This window comes from Lepidochelys olivacea (genome assembly GCF_965140295.1).
Source record: "Lepidochelys olivacea isolate rLepOli2 genome assembly, chromosome: 4".
In the NCBI taxonomy this organism is placed as follows: domain Eukaryota; kingdom Metazoa; phylum Chordata; order Testudines; family Cheloniidae; genus Lepidochelys; species Lepidochelys olivacea.
The window spans coordinates 143,337,090-143,358,251 of NC_140414.1; the positions used below are offsets into that span (position 1 = coordinate 143,337,090).

General features: G+C 41.0%; 1 protein-coding gene across 2 annotated transcripts in view; it reads left to right on the plus strand.

The window, feature by feature from the left end:
* Positions 1-21,162, plus strand: part of ATRN (attractin) — a gene marked incomplete at its 5' end in the record, with an annotated part of 267,247 nt that overhangs the window by 181,889 nt on the left and 64,196 nt on the right. For both annotated transcript variants that reach the window (XM_084626766.1, XM_084626767.1), the window contains one exon: positions 5,249-5,310. In XM_084626766.1, coding sequence (XP_084482892.1) covers positions 5,249-5,310 — 62 coding nt within the window. The remainder of the gene's footprint in view (positions 1-5,248; positions 5,311-21,162) is intronic.

A 21,162-nucleotide genomic window follows, 5' to 3' on the forward strand; every position in this document is an offset into this window, starting at 1 on the left:
AGCCAATGAGCGGCATGGAGGGGGATTCGCTATAACCGACACTCTCCACGCACTCCAATAAGGCCACTGTGCTGGCCACTGGCCATGCTGCCAAGTCGGCACTGTGGACGTCCATGTGGCCTTGGGTACCCATTCACGCTGGTGCAGCTAGGTGAGGGGCTGAACAGAGCTTCTGTGCCGGAGGAATCTCCTTCCAGTGACCATGGTGGGGCCATCGACACCTGACTTTGTTTGCTGACTGACACCGTCGGAGAACGGTGCTCAGAGAGGGGATTGTTGCTGGTATCGAGGGGACTGGTGACACGATGGGGAGCACTCCCACGAGGCAGGTGACCGGGACCTGTGGGAGGGTGAACGGTGTTGGTATTACGGCGATCTAGGCGATCTGCATCGAGATGGCGGGACTGCGATCGCGGTGCTGATGACCAAGGGCGCGCCCCAGAGGGTCTGGACTGCAACTCTGGCGACCTTTGGTGCGGAGGTGGAGAGCGCTCCTTCCTCTCGAGAGATCAGCGGCACTCCACTACCCTCTGAGAGCTCTTCTTAGTGGCTGGCTTGCTCTCTTGGGGAGCCTTTGCTGGTTTCTGAGGCACGTGCTGCATCGGTGGTGTGGGTGGAGGCCTTTGCTCTCTCAGCGCCGGGGGAGCTTGTGAAGGCATCGGTGCCGTCAGGGGTTCAGGTCCCAGGCTGCTCCCAGGACTTGGAAGGGCCCCGACTAGGGAGGCATGGACATATGGCTCCGGAGTGGCCGGGCAGCCTGAAGTAGGTCCCTTGCCTGATGACCCAGGGCCCTTCTTGCCTGGTGCAAGGGAACCATGCTTCCTGACCTTTTTTTTGCACACCACCGACAGGGAACGGTGCCAGGCGTGCACAGCGCGCCGAAGTACTCGGCGAGTCCTGGCGGGATGGCACAGAAGCCGGCCAAAGGGTGGACTCCATGAGACAAGCCCGTAATCGAATATCCTGCTCCTTCTGCATGCAGGGCTGAAAGGTTTTACAAATTTGGCTCTTATCTCCAACATGTGATTCCCCTAAGCACTTGAGGCAGCTGCTATGGGGGTCACTTACAGGGATAGGCCTGTTACAGTCCAGCAGGGCTTAAACCCAGGAGACCGGGGCATGCCCGGCCTGGGGCAAAGTCCCCACTGGGACCTTAACTGCTAACTGCACTTAACAACTACTTAACACTAACTACTATAAACAAACTATTTACAAGGCCCTAAGGCTCGAAGTCAGTAAGATGAAAACGGCTAGCCCGTGCAATGCAAGGAAAGGTGCTCCGACTAACCATGGGTGGTAAGAAGGAACTGAGAGGGCGTAGGGTCGCTGGCGCCTGATCCATAGGGTCATGGCGCCGACCCATGAGCACAACACTCAAGGGGCGCCACTGCCATCCCTACAGATACCACAAAGTCAAAAAACATCCAACGTCCGTGCACGTGGGCGTGCACACAGCAAGATTGGAATGGTCATGAGCAAGCACGTGAAGAAGAGCTTTATTTATGGCTTTTATTACTCAAAATTAAATAAGAATGTAAACATAAGCTAAACAAATATGTTTATAATACTGTTTACAAAGTTTAAATGAACGGATTTCAATTTAGAGATTTTAACTGATGGAGTGAAAAACAATCTCAGTAAATCAGTGTTTGGACATAGTTATTCTATTCTTTTTAAACTTATTTTAATTCTCTCCAGTACTGAGGTGCTGATTGTGATACCAGCCCACAACTAAAGATCCTTATCCTCGTGCAATGCTGATTTGTCAGTCAAACATTGCATCAATCTAAATCTATAAAATGATCCACGACAGTTAAACTAAAAGTGATTCTAAAAGTGATTAGAAATTCCAGCTATTACTTAAATACTGAAATTTCAGTTCAAAATTGCCTTCCTAGAAAGTATTTCATAGCCAAGCCCTTTCCTTATGTGCACTCACAAAGTACACTTAATGATTCAAAGCTATTTCAAATGTCTTCTGAAATTCACCAGTAGGGGTAACCACATGTCACTTTTAATCTTATTTTACTGTAAGATCCTACTGTAATCAAATGAAAGGTATACTCTTTAATTTTTAGCTTATATCTCATTAAAATCCAGTTTTCATGTATCTGAAAAGCAGTTTGATGGGATACTGCAAGTAACTGGGTTTTCAAAAAATTGCGATAGTTTGTATGCTTTCTTTCAGCTATCTTCTCACTAAATGTAAACAGATTCTACTAGTAGTGCTATGTTGAACGGTCTGGTCCCATTGCTCTTAACCATTTATTAATACAAAATTATTTTTAGGCATCTACAGGGACACTAGTTTGTGAAGGACTCCATGGTCAGGACTCCATAGTTAAGACTGAGTTCCATTTTGCACATATAACCTCTTTGTTTCACATGGGAAAAGACAGTGAATCCTCCCCAGAGGTACAGCACTTACTTTTTTAAAGTACAGAATGAATTTTCTAACAATTTATACGTAGATCCTTTAGTTTGAATTAACATTAATAAAAAACTGAATCCATTAAAAAATTTAACATATCACTTTTGTTTGTCCTGAATGAGTTTAATTAAAGTATAACACACACACACTTCAAACTTTCCATATAGTTAAAATTAATTAAATCTTGAGTACAGTCTGTATTCAAAGAAATTAGGCTGCACTTGAGCAAAGTTATTAATTGTTGTTGTATCTAATTATGATGATGATAGGCTACAGATGGGGTAATGTGAACCGGACAGGGTGTTTTCAACGTGTGAGAAGTAAATTATGGAAGTCACCTGAGACTTTTTACCCTTTTTACAAGGTGCAAACTCCCCTGTTGCGTCCTTCCAAAATATAAACTCTGCCAAGTCAATGAAGAAACCACACGTACTAGGTCACTTTGATTGCACCAGAGGAAGCTGACTTTTCTCTGTTACCTAGAACTTATCCATCTTTTTGATTTTCACTTGAATCCCTTATTCAGACTCCTGTCTCTGGCCATCCTTTTCTAGTCATGGCCTAGAGAGAAGTACCTCAATTCTGTTATCACAGCTGGTTTACAGCTCTGGAATGCACATAAGCATCTCAGTTTTTTTCTTGGATCCATCCTGCACTGAAATGGCAGAAGCTTGTTTTTAATCTATAAATACCACTTCGGTCTGTTTTAAAGGAAGGTCTAGGCCCAGTCATTTGTCCTCCATTGTATTTAAAAGAGGTTCCTACCACTTGTTTAATTTTGTTTACTTGTATTTCAGTTGCAATAGTCTTTGACTTCCAGCATGCAGTAGCCTGACAGTGATTCTTTCAGGAGGATTGTTTGCATGTCCAGTTTCTCTTTCTGCTTCTAGATTCCTTGTTCTATAAAAGCTTTTAGTTTAAAAATTTACTGTTTTGTCCTATTATCTCATTAATATAGTTTGTATTGTGAATGTATGACGTTACCGCTAATGTTTCAGTATCTTAGACAGACAAGGTAACTGAGGTAACATCTTTATTGGACTAACTTCTGTTGGTGAGAGAGACCAGCATTTGAGCTTACGAAGAAGAAGAAGAAGAAGAAGAGTTGTGTGTAAACTCGAAAGTTTATCTATCTCACCAACAGAAGTCGGTCCAATAAAGATATGACCTCACCCACCTTGTTTCGCCAATATCCTGGACCAATATGACTACTGCATATTAGTATCTTAGATATTACATAACATAACACTACATAACAAGTATGTTACTTAGTTACTGTCAATTCCTGTTTCTATAATATATCAGGAGCTTGAAATTATTTGATTTGTTTGAAATTATTACTATTCCTATCTTGGTATCTGTTTTAAAGAAAACATAGATTTAGCCCTCTGAGCTTAAAATGTAAAGTGCAGCCCACAATATGTTTGCTATCCTTTTTAACTGGAAAACTCAAGTAGACTGTTGGGCACTGCATTAAAATTAAATTAAAAATACAGCTTGCCGAATCTTCCCGTCATACATAGGCAGTAGGATTGAAAGAATGGGATCATATAGTCTGCAGCTTTCAGTGCTGTTGGGTACAAGCTTTCCAGCAAAATAGAAAGTATACCATTATGCACTCCAAAGGAGATTACAGTGTATTTGTAAACAAATGGTTCTGGCCTTCTACTATACCAGTTGCAATATAATACAGTTATTTAAAGCAAATATGGCAACAGACTATGTTTCTGGAAAAAATAATAAACAACTGGTTATTTGTCTGGTATTCATAGTATTCAACCTGTAGCTAACAGTAGGAATAAGTTAAAATTGATACCAGTATTGTTATGATGTATAATTTAATGGGAAAATAAAAATGATGCTTTGAGACAGACTCTATAAAAATGAAAAGCTTTGCTGGATAAACTGCCAGTTTCCGTTTAGTGTTGGAAAAAGTTCCAATTGTTCATGAAAGAGTTAATTTCCTGTTGTGGTGCTGGGATTGATAGTCAGAGGAAATAGGAGGTACCTGGAAAGAATTTGTGCAATATTAGCAATCACAAGTTGCCTTTCTGTTGGCTTGCCTTCCCTTTGCTTTGTTGTTTTTAACCAGACTCTCTAATCTCTCCTTTTGCCTCTAACCACCTCCCAATTTCCTGTTCCTTTCTTCCTTCTGTGTTTTGTCCAAAAAATTGGGTTGTTTTTCACTTTTCTTTTCAGTTTGAGTGGCTTGCAGGAAAGTGGGTTAAAATGAATGCCATAGTTGTTTTTACAGTATCTATTATCTTCTGTGTTTCATGCCTTTTTGCTGCTCTTGGTGTAAGTTACTTATTCAAGAAGATCTTACTTTAAGAGTATTATTTCAATGAGGGCAAGCAATTCTGCTTGCTTTTGAACTTTTTAGTATTTATTGTACTTCATTGGTTAATATGTCTGCAGTAATTCAAAATATTCTACTTTAGCTTGTATGCTGCTTCTTATTTGTGAGTATTGTAATCATTTTGGATTTGGAGCTTTTCAAAGATGATTACCATGTTCTTTTGCCTCATTTACCAAAGTGATATATTCCTGGATTGTAACTGGAAGAGCTGAAGAATTTGTTTTGTTTTTAAAAAGAAATTTGGATGAAGCATTTCAAACCTTAATCTGAGGTCTGTTTCTTCTTTGTCAGAATACTACTTAATAGTTGTTTTTAAAAAATCAACATGGTGTACATTTGAAGAAAATGAAGCAGTATTTCATAGTAATTGTTGATCCCAGCAGCAGTGTAATGATGAATTTTGGGTATAAATTACCTGCCAGTGAAGTAACAGGAAAACATTTGCTTTTCTTTTTCAGATTGCTTTCTCACAGCACAGCAACTTTATGGACCTGGTACAGTTCTTTGTGACATTTTTCAGGTACTTTTCATTTTAGGCAGATAAATGTTTCAACTGTTTTAAGAAAGCTCCTTTTATCAATACACTGATTTATAGTTTATTAAAGTTAAACCATCATCTTTATCTAACATTTAAGTCTAGTGAATTGAAAGTAGTACTATTAACATTTAAAATATTTTTTCTTGGTAAGGTTAAATTAGAGAAATTTAGTTCGATCACGTCAGTGCAAGTGCTCACCATCCTCTGAATAAAGTGAGCCCTTATCGTAAGTGTGAAACAGGTTCATGATGCCATAAGAATGGAAACAACAGAAGTAAAATAATAATCTGTTTCTTCTTCCATTCTTCAAAAGGGTGTTCTTTACAAGAACATGGGAAGACTCCAGAAGTGATGAAAATTGGGTCCTTAGGATTTCATAAACTGATGTGCTGGACTTTCTAATTGTAGGGACTGTTAATATTTCATAACATGACAATAATATATATACTACTTTCAAGTAAACATTTCAAAGTGCCTTATGAACATTAAAGCCTCACAATCCTTTGTGAAGTAGATAAGGATTATACACGTTTTACTCATGAGTAAACAGATAAAGAAATGGTATCTTGCCTGAGCTTTTACACACATTCAGTGTCAGAAGAGGTCATAAAACCTAAGAGCACTGAGTTGGCATTTCATGAAGATCACTTATCACAGCTCCTCTATCAAACTTTTTTCGTAGCACTACATCTTAAAATAGTGCTGTGAGGACACTTTACAGTGGATGCTTGTTTACAGCAACACCTTGTAAGAGTGACCGCTGCTTGTGAGCAACATTTCCCCTGGGAACACTTTCCCTACTGTGAATTGTTGACACTCCCCATAACAGCAACGGTCGCTTAGGCGCAACGTAGAAAAAGGGCACCGATATTTTCCTACTAGTAAGCATCTACTGTATATGGTTTACTTCCTGTCTGATTCATGTTGATATGGGGTAAAATCTTGTTCCCATTGAAGTAAGTGAGGGTTCTTCTTCAAGTAGTGTCCTTGAGGGTGCTTCACTTCATGTGCCTCTCATGTGCCTTGATTGGAGATTTTCTATTAGTAGTGTCTGTTCGACCTGTGCATGCACACTATACAACTTGCGCCGCGCTCCCAGGGCATATAGGGCTGCACGGGCAAATCGCCCTCAGTTTCTTCTCTCCAACCTCTGCCTGAGATGGAGCTCTAGCGTGCCTGCCTTGTGTGTGCCTCAGTGTGTTCTGCAGTTTAGTTCAATGTTTCTAGTTAGTGTTAGTTGTTAGAATAAAATCAGTTAGATGTGAGAGGTTTCATTTTTTTCTCCCCTGCCCCTCCTTTTTTACCCCCTCCCCCACTTTTTTCTGGTGAACTCATTTGGTCTGGCTAGGTATGCCCGGCTCACCAGGTGTCAAAAGCTGCTTCTCTTGTTGGGCGGCTGTCCCAATCAGCAACAGACACTCTAAATGTATCCATTGTGTTGGGAGAGTCCCATATCTCCCAAAATTGTAACTTTTGCCTGGCTCTAAAATCTAGAGCTCAGATGAACTGGAAGACCAAACTGAAGCTGCTGCTGATGGAGCACTCCCTTCGACCTCCTTCCGAGTCAGGTCAGCAGACCACACATTTTCCACCTTCCCTCCCCCTGCCATTCATCTGTCTTCAGACTGTGTCCCTTTGGCTAAGGTCTTGCCTAGAAGGGGGAAGATCTCTGAGGACTTAGGGAAGGTTCCAAAGCAGGGGAAGGAGCCAGCTCCCAAGAAGTTCTGATCTCCTGCTAGGTTTATGGTGTTGGAGGCCTCAGTCTCTCAACTCAGTACTTTCATGGCGGAAGACTCTCTTCCTCCAGTACCAGTGGAGCAGGGAGACCGCAGAGCACGTCAGAGAAACATAACGCTGTCAGATCCCCAGTACCATCCGCCTTCAGATCAGCACCATCTATTTCAGACTTACCAATGGTGCCTTCCCACATGGCTCTCTCAGTACTGTCCAGGGAGGTTGAAGTGCTTCAGGTTGGGGGGCTGTCTATAAGCAAGGACTGGCCTGTTTCCCGTGCACATTGGTGGAAGCACTCTATGTAGAAATCCCATCTGTTATTTCGACCTTCAGGAGGAGTCCACGCAGAATCCTTCTTTTTCTATTGTTGTTAGGAAGGTTTCTGTGGGTTAGTATTCTGTTCAGAGGTGTTGGAAATATTCCTTGAGTCGGAGACATTGAAAGTAGGATTCTAGGTCGCCACAGAACTGTATCATGTTCGTGGGGGTGGAGGGGCATGAAGGACGATTCCTCACTCTCACAGATCTTGGGAGACAGGCCAGTCCTCACTTACAGACAGCTCCCCAACCTGAAGCAAATACTCACCAGCAACCACACAACAAAAACACTAACCCAGGAACCTATCCTTGCAACAAAGCCCGTTGCCAGCTCTGTCCACATATTTATTCAAGGGACACCATCATAGGACCTAATCACATCAGCCACACCATCACAGGCTCGTTCACCTGCACATCTACCATTGTGATATATGCCATCATGTGCCAGCAATGCCCCTCTGCCATGTACATTGGCCAAACCGGACAGTCTCTACGCAAAAGAATAAATGGACACAAATCAGACGTCAAGAATTATAACATTCAAAAACCAGTCGGAGAACACTTCAACCTCCCTGGTCGCTCAATTTCAGACCTAAAAGTGGTCTTTCTTCAACAAAATAACTTCAAAAACAGACTCCAACGAGAAACCGCAGAACTGGAATTAATTTGCAAACTGGACACCATTAAATTAGGCTTGAATAAAGACTGGGAGTGGATGAGTCATTACACAAACTAAAAACTATTTCCCTATGCTAATTTTCCCCCTACTGTTACTCACACCTTCTTGTCAACTGTTTGAAATAGGCGATCCTGATTATCACTACAAAAGTTTTTTTTCTCCTGCTGATAATAGCCCACCTTAATTGATTAATCTTGTTAGAGTTGGTAGGGCAACCCCCATTTTTTTCATGTTCTGTGTGTGTATGTATGTGTGTGTATGTATATATTTGTCTTCCTACTGTATTTTCCACTACATGCATCTGATGAAGTGGGTTTTAGCCCACAAAAGCTTATGCCCAAATATATTTGTTAGTCTCTAAGGTGCCACAAGTACTCCTCGTTCTTTTTGCTGATGCATACTAACACAGCTACCACTCTGAAACTTTGCATTTACAATGGACCCAAAAGATACTTACACTGAATTCAATATGGACTCCCAAGGATATCCAGGAAATTGCCATATCGACCACACTGGGGTCTATTCCCAGCTCTGCCACTGACCTGTTGTGTGACCTTGGTCAGATAATTTCTCCTCTGTTTCCCCTGCTCTGTGCTTCGGTTTATCATCCTGTCCTGTCTTGTCTATTTCGACTATAAGCTCTTCAGGGCATGGATTCTCTTTTATGAGTATGTACACTGCCATGTACAGTGGCACAACAGCTGGACTGGGGCCTCTAGGCACTACTGTAGCACAGATTATAAAAGTTATCAATGTTGAATATTCCTTTGAGCTTTACAGCACATCCTGTATTTATCTTGTTAGGTTTTAAGTGACACAGGCTTTCTGAATTGTATATTGCCAAGCACATTGGCAGACCTTAGGTATTATTTGCAGAAATTAAGCAGTACCTAAACAAAGTTATGAACAATTTTTGTATCTAATTTTATGCACACGTGTGTTAGGATATTAGGTTTTAGAACTCTATATACGGAAGTACAGCGCTATTTTACTGATTGCCTAACTTCTTTCAGGGTCTGTCCAGCTAAAAATGGCTTGGTTCGAATGTTTCATACTTTGCTTAGCCTATGCATAGATTTTAATGTATGTAACTAATTTTTAAAAATTAGCCATACTGTGTGGTACATCAGTGCATTCTTTACATAAGAATGTCCATACTGGGTCAGACTGGTGGTCCATCTAGCCCAATATTCTTTCTTCCGACAGTGGCCAATACCAGGTGCTTCAGAGGGAATGAACTGAACAAGTAATCATCAAGTGATCCATCCCGTCGCCCATTCCCAGCTTCTTGAAAACAGAGGTTAGGGACACTTCAGAGCATGGTTTTGCATCCCTGCCCATCCTGGCTGATAGCCATTGACGGACTTATCCTCCATGAACTTATCCAGTTCTTTTTTTTTAATCCTGTTATAGTCTTTTGTGGATACAGACTAACATGGCTACCCCTCTGATACTTGTTATAGTCTTGGCCTTCACAACATCCTCTGGCAAAGAGTTCCACAGGTTGACTGTGTGTTGTGTGAAGAAATGGTTCCTTTTGTTAGTTTTAAACTGCTGCCTATTAATTTCATTTGGTGACCCCTAGTTCTTGAGTTATGAGAAGGAGTAAATAACATTTCCTTATTTACTTTCTCCACACCAGACATGATTTTCTAGACCACTATCATATCTCACCCCCTTTAGTCATTTCTTTTTCCAAGCTGAAAAGTCCCAGTCTTATTAATCTCTTCTCATCTGGAAGCTCTTCCATACTCCTAATCAGTTTTGTCACATTGGAATTGGAAAAGGTACAGAAGAGTGTATCTTTTTTGAGATGGGGCGACCACATCTACACACAGTATTCAAGATGTGGACATACCATGGATTTATATAGAGGCAGTATGATATTTTTTGTCTTATTATCGATCACTTTCCTAGTGATTCCCAACATTATGTTAGCATTTTTGATTGCTGCTGCACATTAAGTGGATATTTTCAGAGAACTATCCACAATGACTCCAAGATCTGTCTTCAGTGGTAACAGCTAATTTAGATCCCATCATTTTATATGTATAGTTGGGATTATGACAGGTTTCAGAGTAACAGCTGTGTTAGTCTGTATTCGCAAAAAGAAAAGGAGTACTTGTGGCACCTTAGAGACTAACTAATTTATTTGAGCATGAGCTTTCGTGAGCTACAGCTCACTTCATCGGATGCAGTGTACATTACTTTGCATTGATCAAGTTTCCAAGTCTCATACCGCCATGCATGTGTTAAACTGTGCAAGGCAGGGCAAGGAGATGCAATAAGAGACAAGAACTCTGTAATTTCAAAGATCCCAGTAGGATGGGGAATCAATTACTTTGCCCAACTCCAAATCTCAACTCAGCTTATGAAGCAACAGGGAAACCTGCAGAGCCCAAAAGCTCTACAGGGCAAGCAAAGTCACAGGTTGGTGGAAGCCAGTAATCCACTAGAACATCCATACTCCAGAGACTAGTGTTACCTAGGGCTGGCTGGGACTAAATTCTGCTCTGGGCCGGTACTTAATTTCCTTTTTTATTTAACAACCAAGTTCCTCTCCTTCAAAAGATCTGGAGCTTGAAGTTCAGTGATTCTGAATGCCTGCAGCTTCCTTTGCTATCAGTTGGAGTTAGGGCCCTCAACACCTTTGAAAATCAGGTCCAAGTTTGCTAGTTAACTTTACGGTTATTATTCCATACAATAGCTTTTTATTTTAAGCTCCAAAAATGTCAGCAGATAAAGGTTGAGAAAAATGGCTCTTACTGGCTCATTAATATTTCATTATAATTGAAACTGTAAGAGAAATGATATTCTAACCACTGTTAACCTTTTGTAAAACCAAATGAATTGCAAGGAAACTTTTTCTTCCCTTCTCCTTCCCTTCCTTTGCATAAGCTCTTTAATTTTTACTTTGCACAAATCCTGCTGTTTTCTTCCCTCAAAGTTTAAGCTATTGAAAGGTTTTTTTGTATGCACAGACTGTGGTCTTAAAAAAGTGTCAATTTTTTTCTTCAAAATCTATTCCTCCCCATTCCCACTTCACTAGTAATTTTTGTAACAGTATGCAAAATGGTTTTGTACAAAAGGTGTTATAAGGAGCCTTCAGTCCCTACTAATCTCATGCCACCTACATTTGATCTAATTTCCTATTATCTTTTTACTAGCATCCTGTGTTTCTCCGCAGGGATCGGTTCTGGTTCTGTTCAATATCTTCATCAGTGATTTAGATAATGGCATAGAGAATACACTTATAAAGTTTGCAGATGAGATCAAGCTGGGAGGGGTTGCAAGTGCTTTGGAGGAAAGGATTAAAATTCAAAATGATCTGGAGAAATGGTCTGAAGTAAATATGATGAAATTCAATAAGGATAAATGCAAAGTACGCCACTTAGGAAAGAACAATCAGTTGCACACATACAAAATGGGAAATGACTGCCTAGGAAAGAGTACAGCAGAAAGGGATCTCGGGGTCATAGTGGATCACAAGCTAAATATGTGTCAACAATGTAACACTGTTGCAAAAAAAGCAAGCATCATTCTGGGATATTTTAGCAGAAGTATTGTAAGCAAGACACAAGAAATAATTCTTCCACTCTACTCTGTGCTGATTAGGCCTGAAGTGGAGTATTGTGTCCAGTTCTGAGTGCCACATTTCAGGAAAGATGTGGACAAATTGGAGAAAGTCCAGAAAAGAGCAACAAAAATGATTCAAGTCTAGAAAACCTGACCTGTGAGGGAAGCCTGGAAAAATTGTGTGTTTAGTTTGGAGAAGAGAAGACTGAGAGGGGACATGATCACAGTTTTCAAGTACATAAAAGGTTGTTACGAGGAGGGAGAAGAATTGTTGTTCTTAGCCTCTGAGGGTAGGACAAGAAGCAATGGGCTTAAATTGCAGCAAGGGAGGTTTAGGTTGGACATTAGGAAAAATTTCCTAACTGTCAGGGTGGTTAAGCACTGGAATAAATTTCCAAGGGAGGTTGTGGAATCTCCATCATTGGAGATTTTTAATAGCTGGTTAGACAAACACCTGTCAGGGATGATCTAGATAATCCTTAGTCCTGCCATGAGTGCAGGGGACTGGACTAGATGACCTCGCGAGGTTCCTTCCAGTCCTATGATCCCTCCTTAAAGCCTGCTGGTTCCAGGGATATTTGCTACCGTTTCTCCCCAGTTTCATCATAGTCTTCTCTTTCTTGAGCTGGCATTCTGTGTCTTTTCACGGATTTGAAATCTTTAGGGGAAGGATTGTGTTTTTGTTTGTAAAGCTCCATATAAATTTATGTTGCTATGGAAGTGATTATCCATATTAATTCTGCTTATTTTGTTTTGAGGAAGTGGCTAATTTGATTTTAATTTCGGGAATCACCATTGGGGAAGTAGTGTGTATAGTGGCACAGTAGCTGAGGAGACACTTTTAGGTACTATATAGTGGTCTGCTTATTGTAAGCATTTTCCAGTTGTTTTGGAAAGCAGGGATATGTCACATTACAATAATTCAGATCTCCTAGAGTCCTGCAGTAGATGTTTTCTTTGATATTCTTTGCTTATCCATTGACGTATTTTATAGTGCCTATCACTATATGTCACTATATGTTACTATTTATAAAGATCACACAAAATCCAATCTCAAATCCATTTTTCTGAGAAACAGCTGAGCTCATGTCGCTCTGGTCATTATTTCTAGACACATCAGAAACAGCAACCAACGAGACTCTAAAAATAATATAGGCACACTGATTCATGAACAATCTGAAGCCAGATCTCCCTAGTATCATCTCAGAAGACTTCTCGCCTGCATATGCAGCCAAACATGTTGTTTCTTCCCAAAGTGCAGTCTCTCCTGGCTGGGGCGGGGTTGGACTAGATGACCTCCTGAGGTCCCTTCCAACCCTGATATTGTATGATTCTAGTCACTGTCAGACACGGTCCATCGCTATGCTCAGCACCTTAACCACCTTGTGTCTTGCACAGACTTGAATCCCACAGGTGAGAGAAGCAGATTCTCCTAACAGTATGAAGACAATCCCCACACATGATAGAGACAAGTGACAGTCATTAGCATAGAACATTTGAGATAAAGCAGTGAGGCTTCTCTGTGTGTTTCCAAACCCCACAAGTTCTGACAAAGCAGTCAAACCTATGCAGTTGAGGAGCTGACCTCCATTACTCTAACTTCTCCTTCACCCGTGAGTCCTTGGCTCCTCTTTCCTATTGTAAGGGCCACACTGCCACTCCCAGCTCCGATTCACCTCAAATATCCATTTCCTTCGCTCTTGCTCTTGCGCAGTCATGTGTCTGGAAGAAATCTCATGACCATGCTGACTTCCTCCACTACAAATTTGTTCTCTCTTCCTTTTGGTTCTGCCATCTTCAGAGCCAAGTCACACTGCTTCTCACTCTCTTTGAATTCCGTGCCTGTAATCCCAACCAGTTTTTACCACCTTTGACTCTTTCTTCAAACCCACTCCCCTACCCCCAGTTTTGTCTCTCAACAGGATCTTACTGATCTCTTCAAATTGAAATATGACAAGATCTTCCCAGATATGGGAAATCTGTCCGTACAACTTATGAATTCTGGCTGATGTTATAAAGTTATGAAACTTGTTTTATCATGGAATGCCTCTTTGTGGCTGTGGAATCCATTTTCTGCTGACAAGGTTGTAAGCACGTCTCTCCTGTAACAAATACAAAAGAGCATTGTTAACTTTGACTGGTGAGAAACCTGAGGCAAGAAAATGCACATAAATCTTTTTCACACTTTCTCTCCTCCCCTGCTGTCATAGGCACAGAAGTTTCTCCTTTGGGCTCCTGCTAGCCCTTCCATTTGCTCTAATGACCCTATGCCATCTCATCTCCCTCATCCCACTTTCATCCCCTCCTTACCCTCTCTTCTTCCTCTGATTCTTACCCTTTTAATACAAACATGCTTTAATCTCTCACATAGTAACAGCAACAAAAATCCTTGACCCCACTTGTCTCCATCTACTGCAGCATCTCCCTTTCATCTCTGCATTCATTGCACACACTACCAACATTATTGTCTGGTGTTCCTCTCCTCCAGTTCCATCTTAGACTCATTCCCATCCAGCTTCTGCCCTTTGCACTCCACTGAAACTGCTCTCACTAGTCTGACATCTTTCTGTTAGCCACCTTTGACACGTCAGTCACATTCTTTTTCTTGGAATTTGTCCTACCTCATTTTTTGAGATTCAGTCCTCCTCAAATTCTCCTGCCTCTCTGATCGTTCCTTCAGTATGTCATTTGGCCAATCCTCCTCATCCATCTCAAACCTTTTGTGGGAATTCCCCACACAATTCGTTCTTGGTCCTCTTCTCCCGCTACACATTGTCTCTGGGCAATCCATCCACAACTAATAGTCTCTGGTGCTGATGACTTTCAGATCTACCTCTTCACACCAGAACAATTTCCTGTCCAAACTAAAATCTCTGCCTGCCTTTCAGCTCCTCACCTTCCGAATGCCCAGCTATCAGCTTCAGGTCAGCTGGCCAAAACAGAGTTCTTAATCTCTACATACACCCTTTCCTTTTTGAGTCACTGTAGGTAATGTGATATTCCTCCTTGTCATTGAGTCTCATGACCTTGGCATCATCTTCAACATGGACCCCACTTTAGATCCTCACATTCAGTCTATCTCCAAATCTTTCTATTCTTGCTGCACAATATTTCTAAGAAAACAGCCTTTCCTCTCCATCCACATAGCTGAAACTCTTTTCCAACCTCCGCTCACCTCATGTTTCAACTACTGTGTAACATCTTCTTCTCTGGTTTGACAAATGCAATCTTACCCCATAGCTACTCATTCAGAATCCTGCTGCAAAACTAAACTTTCCTGGCTCATGGCTGACCACATCACATCGCTCTTTACATCTTTCCATTACATCAAACACAAACTGTTTATCTTCCCATGCAAGGCCCACCGCAGCATTTCTACCCTACCTATCATTTCTCATATGCTGTTGAGAGGTCAATTCCTACCTCTGATCAGCCCAGAATGCAAGCCTCCATCACCCCCTTCCACTTGTTTGAAAATTTAACAAGTGTGTTCATCCTTTCTCCTATGTTGTCCCTCATGCATGGGGATTATTCCTTGTAAGGTTCTGCAAACTACCTTACTATCCTCCTTCAAATATCTTCTTAAAACTCTTCCTCTGCAGCAAAGCCTATAAAGAAAAAATACGTAGTGGGTGAGCTGAGACCAGCACCTATCTACAATGTGTGGGAAAATTGCTGCATTATCATGGGGGACTTCAGTTTGGGTACTATAAGCGGGAGGTCTCATGCTGCCAGTACTAAAACATCCTTGGAATTTTTAAACATAATGGATGACTGTTTCCAAATTCAAAAAGTGTTACAGCCAACACTGGGGAATTTTGTCTATATTAGAACTTCTCCTAACAGATAAAGAGGAACTGATCACAGAACTAAAAATCAATGGTAGCTTAGGTACAAGTGATCATGACTTGACCACATTTATAGTATGTAAGCAGAATAAAGTCCAGATGAGTAATATATGTATATACACTCAAGGCTTTAATAGGGCCAATTCCACCAAACTGGAAACCAATTATAGCAAAATCAACTAGTAAGAAGAATTCAGTCAGAAAAATGTGACTAATAATTGGGAATCATTTAAGAACACTTTACGAGGTGCCCTAGAAGCCACAATTGAGAGAGAAGGGTGTGCTGGATAAAAAAACCAACCTGATTTAGAGGGGAAGTGAAGGCAGCTGTAGGAGCACTGGGGAAGTTCCAGAAGACTGGAAGAAAGCTAATGTTATGCCAATTTTTAAAAAAGGGTAAATGGGATTACCCAGATTATTATAGGCCTGTCAGCCTGACATTGATCCCAAGCGAGATAATGAAGCAGCTGATATGGGTCTCAATAAAGAACTAAAGGAGGGTAATTTATGCAAATGAACATGGGTTTATAGAAAATAGATCCTGTCTAACTTGATACCTTTTTTTAAGAGATTACAAGTTTGACTGATAAAGATAATAGTGCTGATGTAATATGCTTAGACTTCTCTAAGGCATTTGACTTGGCCCGGCATGACATTTTTATTAAAAAACTAAATATAAAATTAATATGGCACTACTTAAATGAATTAAAGACCGGCTAACTGATAGGTCTCAATGTAATTGTAAATGGGGAATCATCAAATGGGTCTGTTTCTAGTGGGTGGTTGGTTCTTAACCCTATACTATTTAATGTCTTTATCAATGACCTGGAACACAACACAAAATCATCACTGATAAAATTAGTAGATGAGACAAATATTGATTTGGGAGGGACCATAAACAATGAAGAGGACAGGTCACTGAATCAGAGTGATCTGGATCATTTGATAAATTGGGTGCAGGCAAACAATATGCATTTTATATGGCTAAATGTATACACCTAGGACCAAAGAATGCAGGTCATATTTACGGGATAAGGGACTCTAACCTGAAATCAGTGACACTGATAAGGATTTGGGGGTCATGGTGGATAATCAGCTGAACACGAACTCCCAGTGTAATGCTGTGGCCAGAAGAGCTAATGCGTTCCTGGAATATGTAAACAGAAGAATCTCGAGTAGGAGTAGAGAGGTTACTTTATTTGACACTAGTGCGACCACTGCTGGAACACTGTGTCGAGTTCTAGAGTCCACAATTCAAGAAGGATGTTGATAAATTGGAGAGGGTTCAGAGAAGATCCATGAAAACTAGTAGAGGATTAGAAAACCCGCCTTATAGTGATAGACTCAAGAGGCTTGATCTAGTTAACTTAATAAAGAGACGGGTAAGGGGTGACTTGATTACAGTTTAGAAGTTTCTACATGTGGAACAAAATATTTAATAATGGGCTCTTCAATCTAGTAGAGAAGAGTATAAGATGATCCAATGGCTGAAAGTTTGAAGTTTTGTTTGTACAGTACCTAGCACAATGAGGCACACCCCTATGAATGAGGCCATAGGCACTACTGCACTTCAAATAGCAATAATCACAGAATGGATGTGGTCCTCCCTAGAAGAAGAGGAAACACTTACTGGGCCTAAGGGCAGCAAGCTGGGATTCCTCAGGTTTGTTATCTAGCTCCAGAGAGAACCACCTCCTGGTCCATTAATTCTACAGCAGTGCAGTTTCATAACTACATAACTGGTGGGAGGAGGCAGAAGTTCAAAGCTCTGTTTTGTAGGTGACACAGATTCACAACTTGGGCATCCTTCATCTAAAAAGAAAACTAATCACAGTGGAATTGTCCCGTAAGCAGGAGGTGTTCTCCCAGGTGACACACATTCGGCAGCTTTCAGTGTAAGCATGTTATGGACTTGTTCTCCCACAGTCACTGCTCTCTTTCCTTCTGATTTGAGAGTGTGCTCTTTCATAGTAATCCTCACAAATGCCAGAATCCCACCGAATTCAACTGATTATCTTCACTTCTTTAAATTGGATAGAGCTGCTGTGCACTAACAGATGCTGTGTCCATTCTGGAAGTGGCAGCGTTTCAGGTTTTCACAGATTCCAAGGCTAGAAAGAACCATTGTGATTTTTCTAGTCTGACCTCCAGAGAAATTCCCTAAAATAAATTCCGAGAGCAGATCTTCAAGTCAAACATCCAATCTTGATTTTAAAATTGCCAATGATGGATGTAGCATGTATTGATCTTGCATGTAATGGGAGAAATTTGAGATGGAAAGACAAGACACTAGATGAAAGAAGGATAAATTTATAGTAATATTTTATAAATATTTAGCTAGGACTGATATTTTTCCTGGGGAAAATCCTTGTATGTGGGGAAGGATACCAGTCTACTCTCTGGTATCATGGGCAGAAGAGCAGCAGCACTGGAAATAGGACATTCTGCTCAGGCTGTGAATAAAGGGGCAGGCTTTTCGTGGCTGCTTCTCCTGTGTGCTGCCACTCACGTAAATCTATTTCAGTCATTAACTATAAATAAGGTTGGTACCTTTCCTAGATATTGCAGGATCGTTCTCATTTTACTAGGGGGACTTTGCAAGTAGGTTTAACTACCCTTTTCAAAGTTCAAATGGCCAGTGTGTTTTCTGAGCGAGGTCAAAGAAGATGAAACAATTTCCTACCCAAAAGGTATTTTTGATTCGGTCATCCTGCTGAGAATGATAAAATTCAAGAGTGTACCAGACTGTAACTCTGTTATAATGGTAAATGTTCAAGATGAAGTGGGTGATGGTTTGTTAAACCCTTATGGTGTCTTCCACAATAAGGAAAGTTCATTAATCTGTAAATTAGGTCCTTCCCTCCTTTGCTATTAGCATCAGGTAGCAGTTAAACAAATAGCAGCTGTGCAGTGTCAATGCACACATTACTAAAGAAGCTGTTTAACCAGTCTGTTTAGCCTAGTATCATTATACAGTCAACCACTCAGGCTTCATGTATTGGTTCTATCTTGATTGGATTTTAATGCCTGGAACAGCTAAAATGTGACCTATAACTCTCCACACATTAAAAGTTACTTTCAGATAGCACTTAAATAGTTTCCACTTCATCAGAATAATTTGAAATGTTTTTCTAGTAATCATCTTGCTCCTTTCAGAAATTACAAATTGACTTTCACACACTAAGGCATATTAGAGCCAAAGCTGCAGTATATTTTGAGATTTAAAACTGTCATTTTTACTAGCCATTCTAATGTTGATAAATATCGTAGGGTGGTTCAGTCATTTGGGCCTTAATGTGCCAGCTGGATTTTCTCCTCTCGTTGTCAGGATTCCTCTTACAGTGTCTTCCTCTCCAGCGTCAAGTAAAAATGAAAACTTACTAGTTATAAGAATTTTAAGGACACTTAAGAGTGCAAGGAAACTGTCAGAAAGGAGGTCAGCGAAAGAGGTGGAGAGGCAGCTGGGATGTTTGAGGTTTTAGTCAGAATTTATTTTAAGGATACACTTATGGATTATAAGAAGTTAATAAATTATAGACACTTAAATGGTTAATCAAATTGAGTCTAGGAGTCAATAAGTTACTTATAACCTTCTGTAACGCCTTCTTCTGCTGTGCCTATAAGCGTCTAACACGCACAACTCATGTAATATCCTTATAACATATATTAATCATTTATTAACCCTTTATAAACTATAAATGTACCCTTAATATAAAGTATGACGATTTTTTTTTCTGTTGTTGCTGTAGATAAGAGTTAAAAATAGATTAGCAATTAAATGTGCTAGGATCTAGTCCTGAGCATGGGTCTTACTTTTCACCCCATAGAGGCTAAAAAAAAACCCCAAGTGCTTGTCTTTCAGTAGCTCAGTTACCATCCTCTTACAAAAAGGAAAGGAAAGGAGTACTTGTGGCACCTTAGAGACTAACCAATTTATTTGAGCATAAGCTTTCGTGAGCTACAGCTCATTTCATCGGATGCATAAAGTGGAAAGTACAGTGAGGAGATTTTATACCCGCATGGCCCCACAGTGTGCCAACATTTTTATGGCTGACTTAGAACAACGCTTCCTCAGCTGTCATCCCCTAATGCCCCTACTCTACTTGCGTTATATTGATGACATCTTCATCATCTGGACCCATGGAAAAGAAGCCCTTGAGGAATTCCACCATAATTTCAACAATTTCCATCCCACCATCAACCTCAGCCTGGACCAGTCCACACAAGAGATGGACTTCCTGGACACTACAGTGCTAATAAGCAAAGGTCGCATAAACACCACCCTATACCGGAAACCTACTGACCGCTATTCCTACCTACATGCCTCCAGCTTTCACCCAGACCACACCACACAATCCATTGTCTACAGCCAAGCTCTACGATACAACCGCATTTGCTCCAACCCCTCAGACAGAGACAAACACCTACAAGATCTCTATCAAGCCTTCTTACAACTACAATACTCACCTGCTGAAGTGAAGAAACAGATTGACAGAGCCAGAAGAGTACCCAGAAGTCAGCTACTGCAGGACAGGCCCAACAAAGAAAATAACAGAACACCACTAGCCATCACCTTCAGCTCCCAACTAAAACCTCTCCAACGCATTATCAAGGATCTACAACCTATCGTGAAGGACGACCCATCACTCTCACAAATCTTGGGAGACAGGCCAGTCCTTGCCTACAGACAGCCCCCCAACCTGAAGCAAATACTCACCAGCAACCACACACCACAGAACAGAACCACTAACCCAGGAACTTATCCTTGCAACAAAGCCCGTTGCCAACTGTGTCCACATATCTATTCAGGGGACACCATCATAGGGCCTAATCACATCAGCCACACTATCAGAGTCCTGTTCACCTGCACATCTACCAATGTGATATATGCCATCATGTGCCAGCAGTGCCCCTCTGCCATGTACATTGGGCAAACTGGGCAGTCTCTACGTAAAAGAATAAATGGACACAAATCAGATGTTAAGAATTATAACATTCATAAATCAGTCGGAGAACACTTCAATCTCTCTAGTCACTAGATTTCTGATCTCAAAGTGACTATCCTTCAACAAAAAAACTTGGAAAACAGACTCCAACGAGAGACTGCTGAATTGGAATTAATTTGCAAATTGGATACAATTAACTTAGGCTTGAATAGAGACTGGGAGTGGTTGAGTCATTATACTAAGTGAAACTATTTCCCCTTGTTTATTCCCCCCCCCTCCCCCACTGTTCCTCAGATGTTCTTGTTAACTCCTGGAAATATGCTGCAAATGGCCCACCTTGATTATTACTTCAAAAGGTTTTCTCTCCCCCCACCCACTCTCCTGCTGGTAATAGCTCATCTTAAGTGATCATAGAATGTCAGGGTTGGAAGGGACCTCAGGAGGTCATCTAGTTCAAACCCCTGCTCAAAGCAGGACCAATCCCCAATTAAATCATCCCAGCCAGAGCTTTGTCAAGCCTGACTTTAAAAACTTCTAAGGAAGGAGATTCCACCACCTCCCTAGGTAACGCATTCCAGTGTTTCACCACCATCCTAGTGAAATTTTTTTTCCTAATATCCAACCTAAACCTCCCCCACTGCAACTTGAGACCATTACTCCTTGTCCTGTCCTCTTCTACCACTGAGAATAGTCTAGAACCATCCTCAGGTAGTTGAAAGCAGCTATCAAATCCC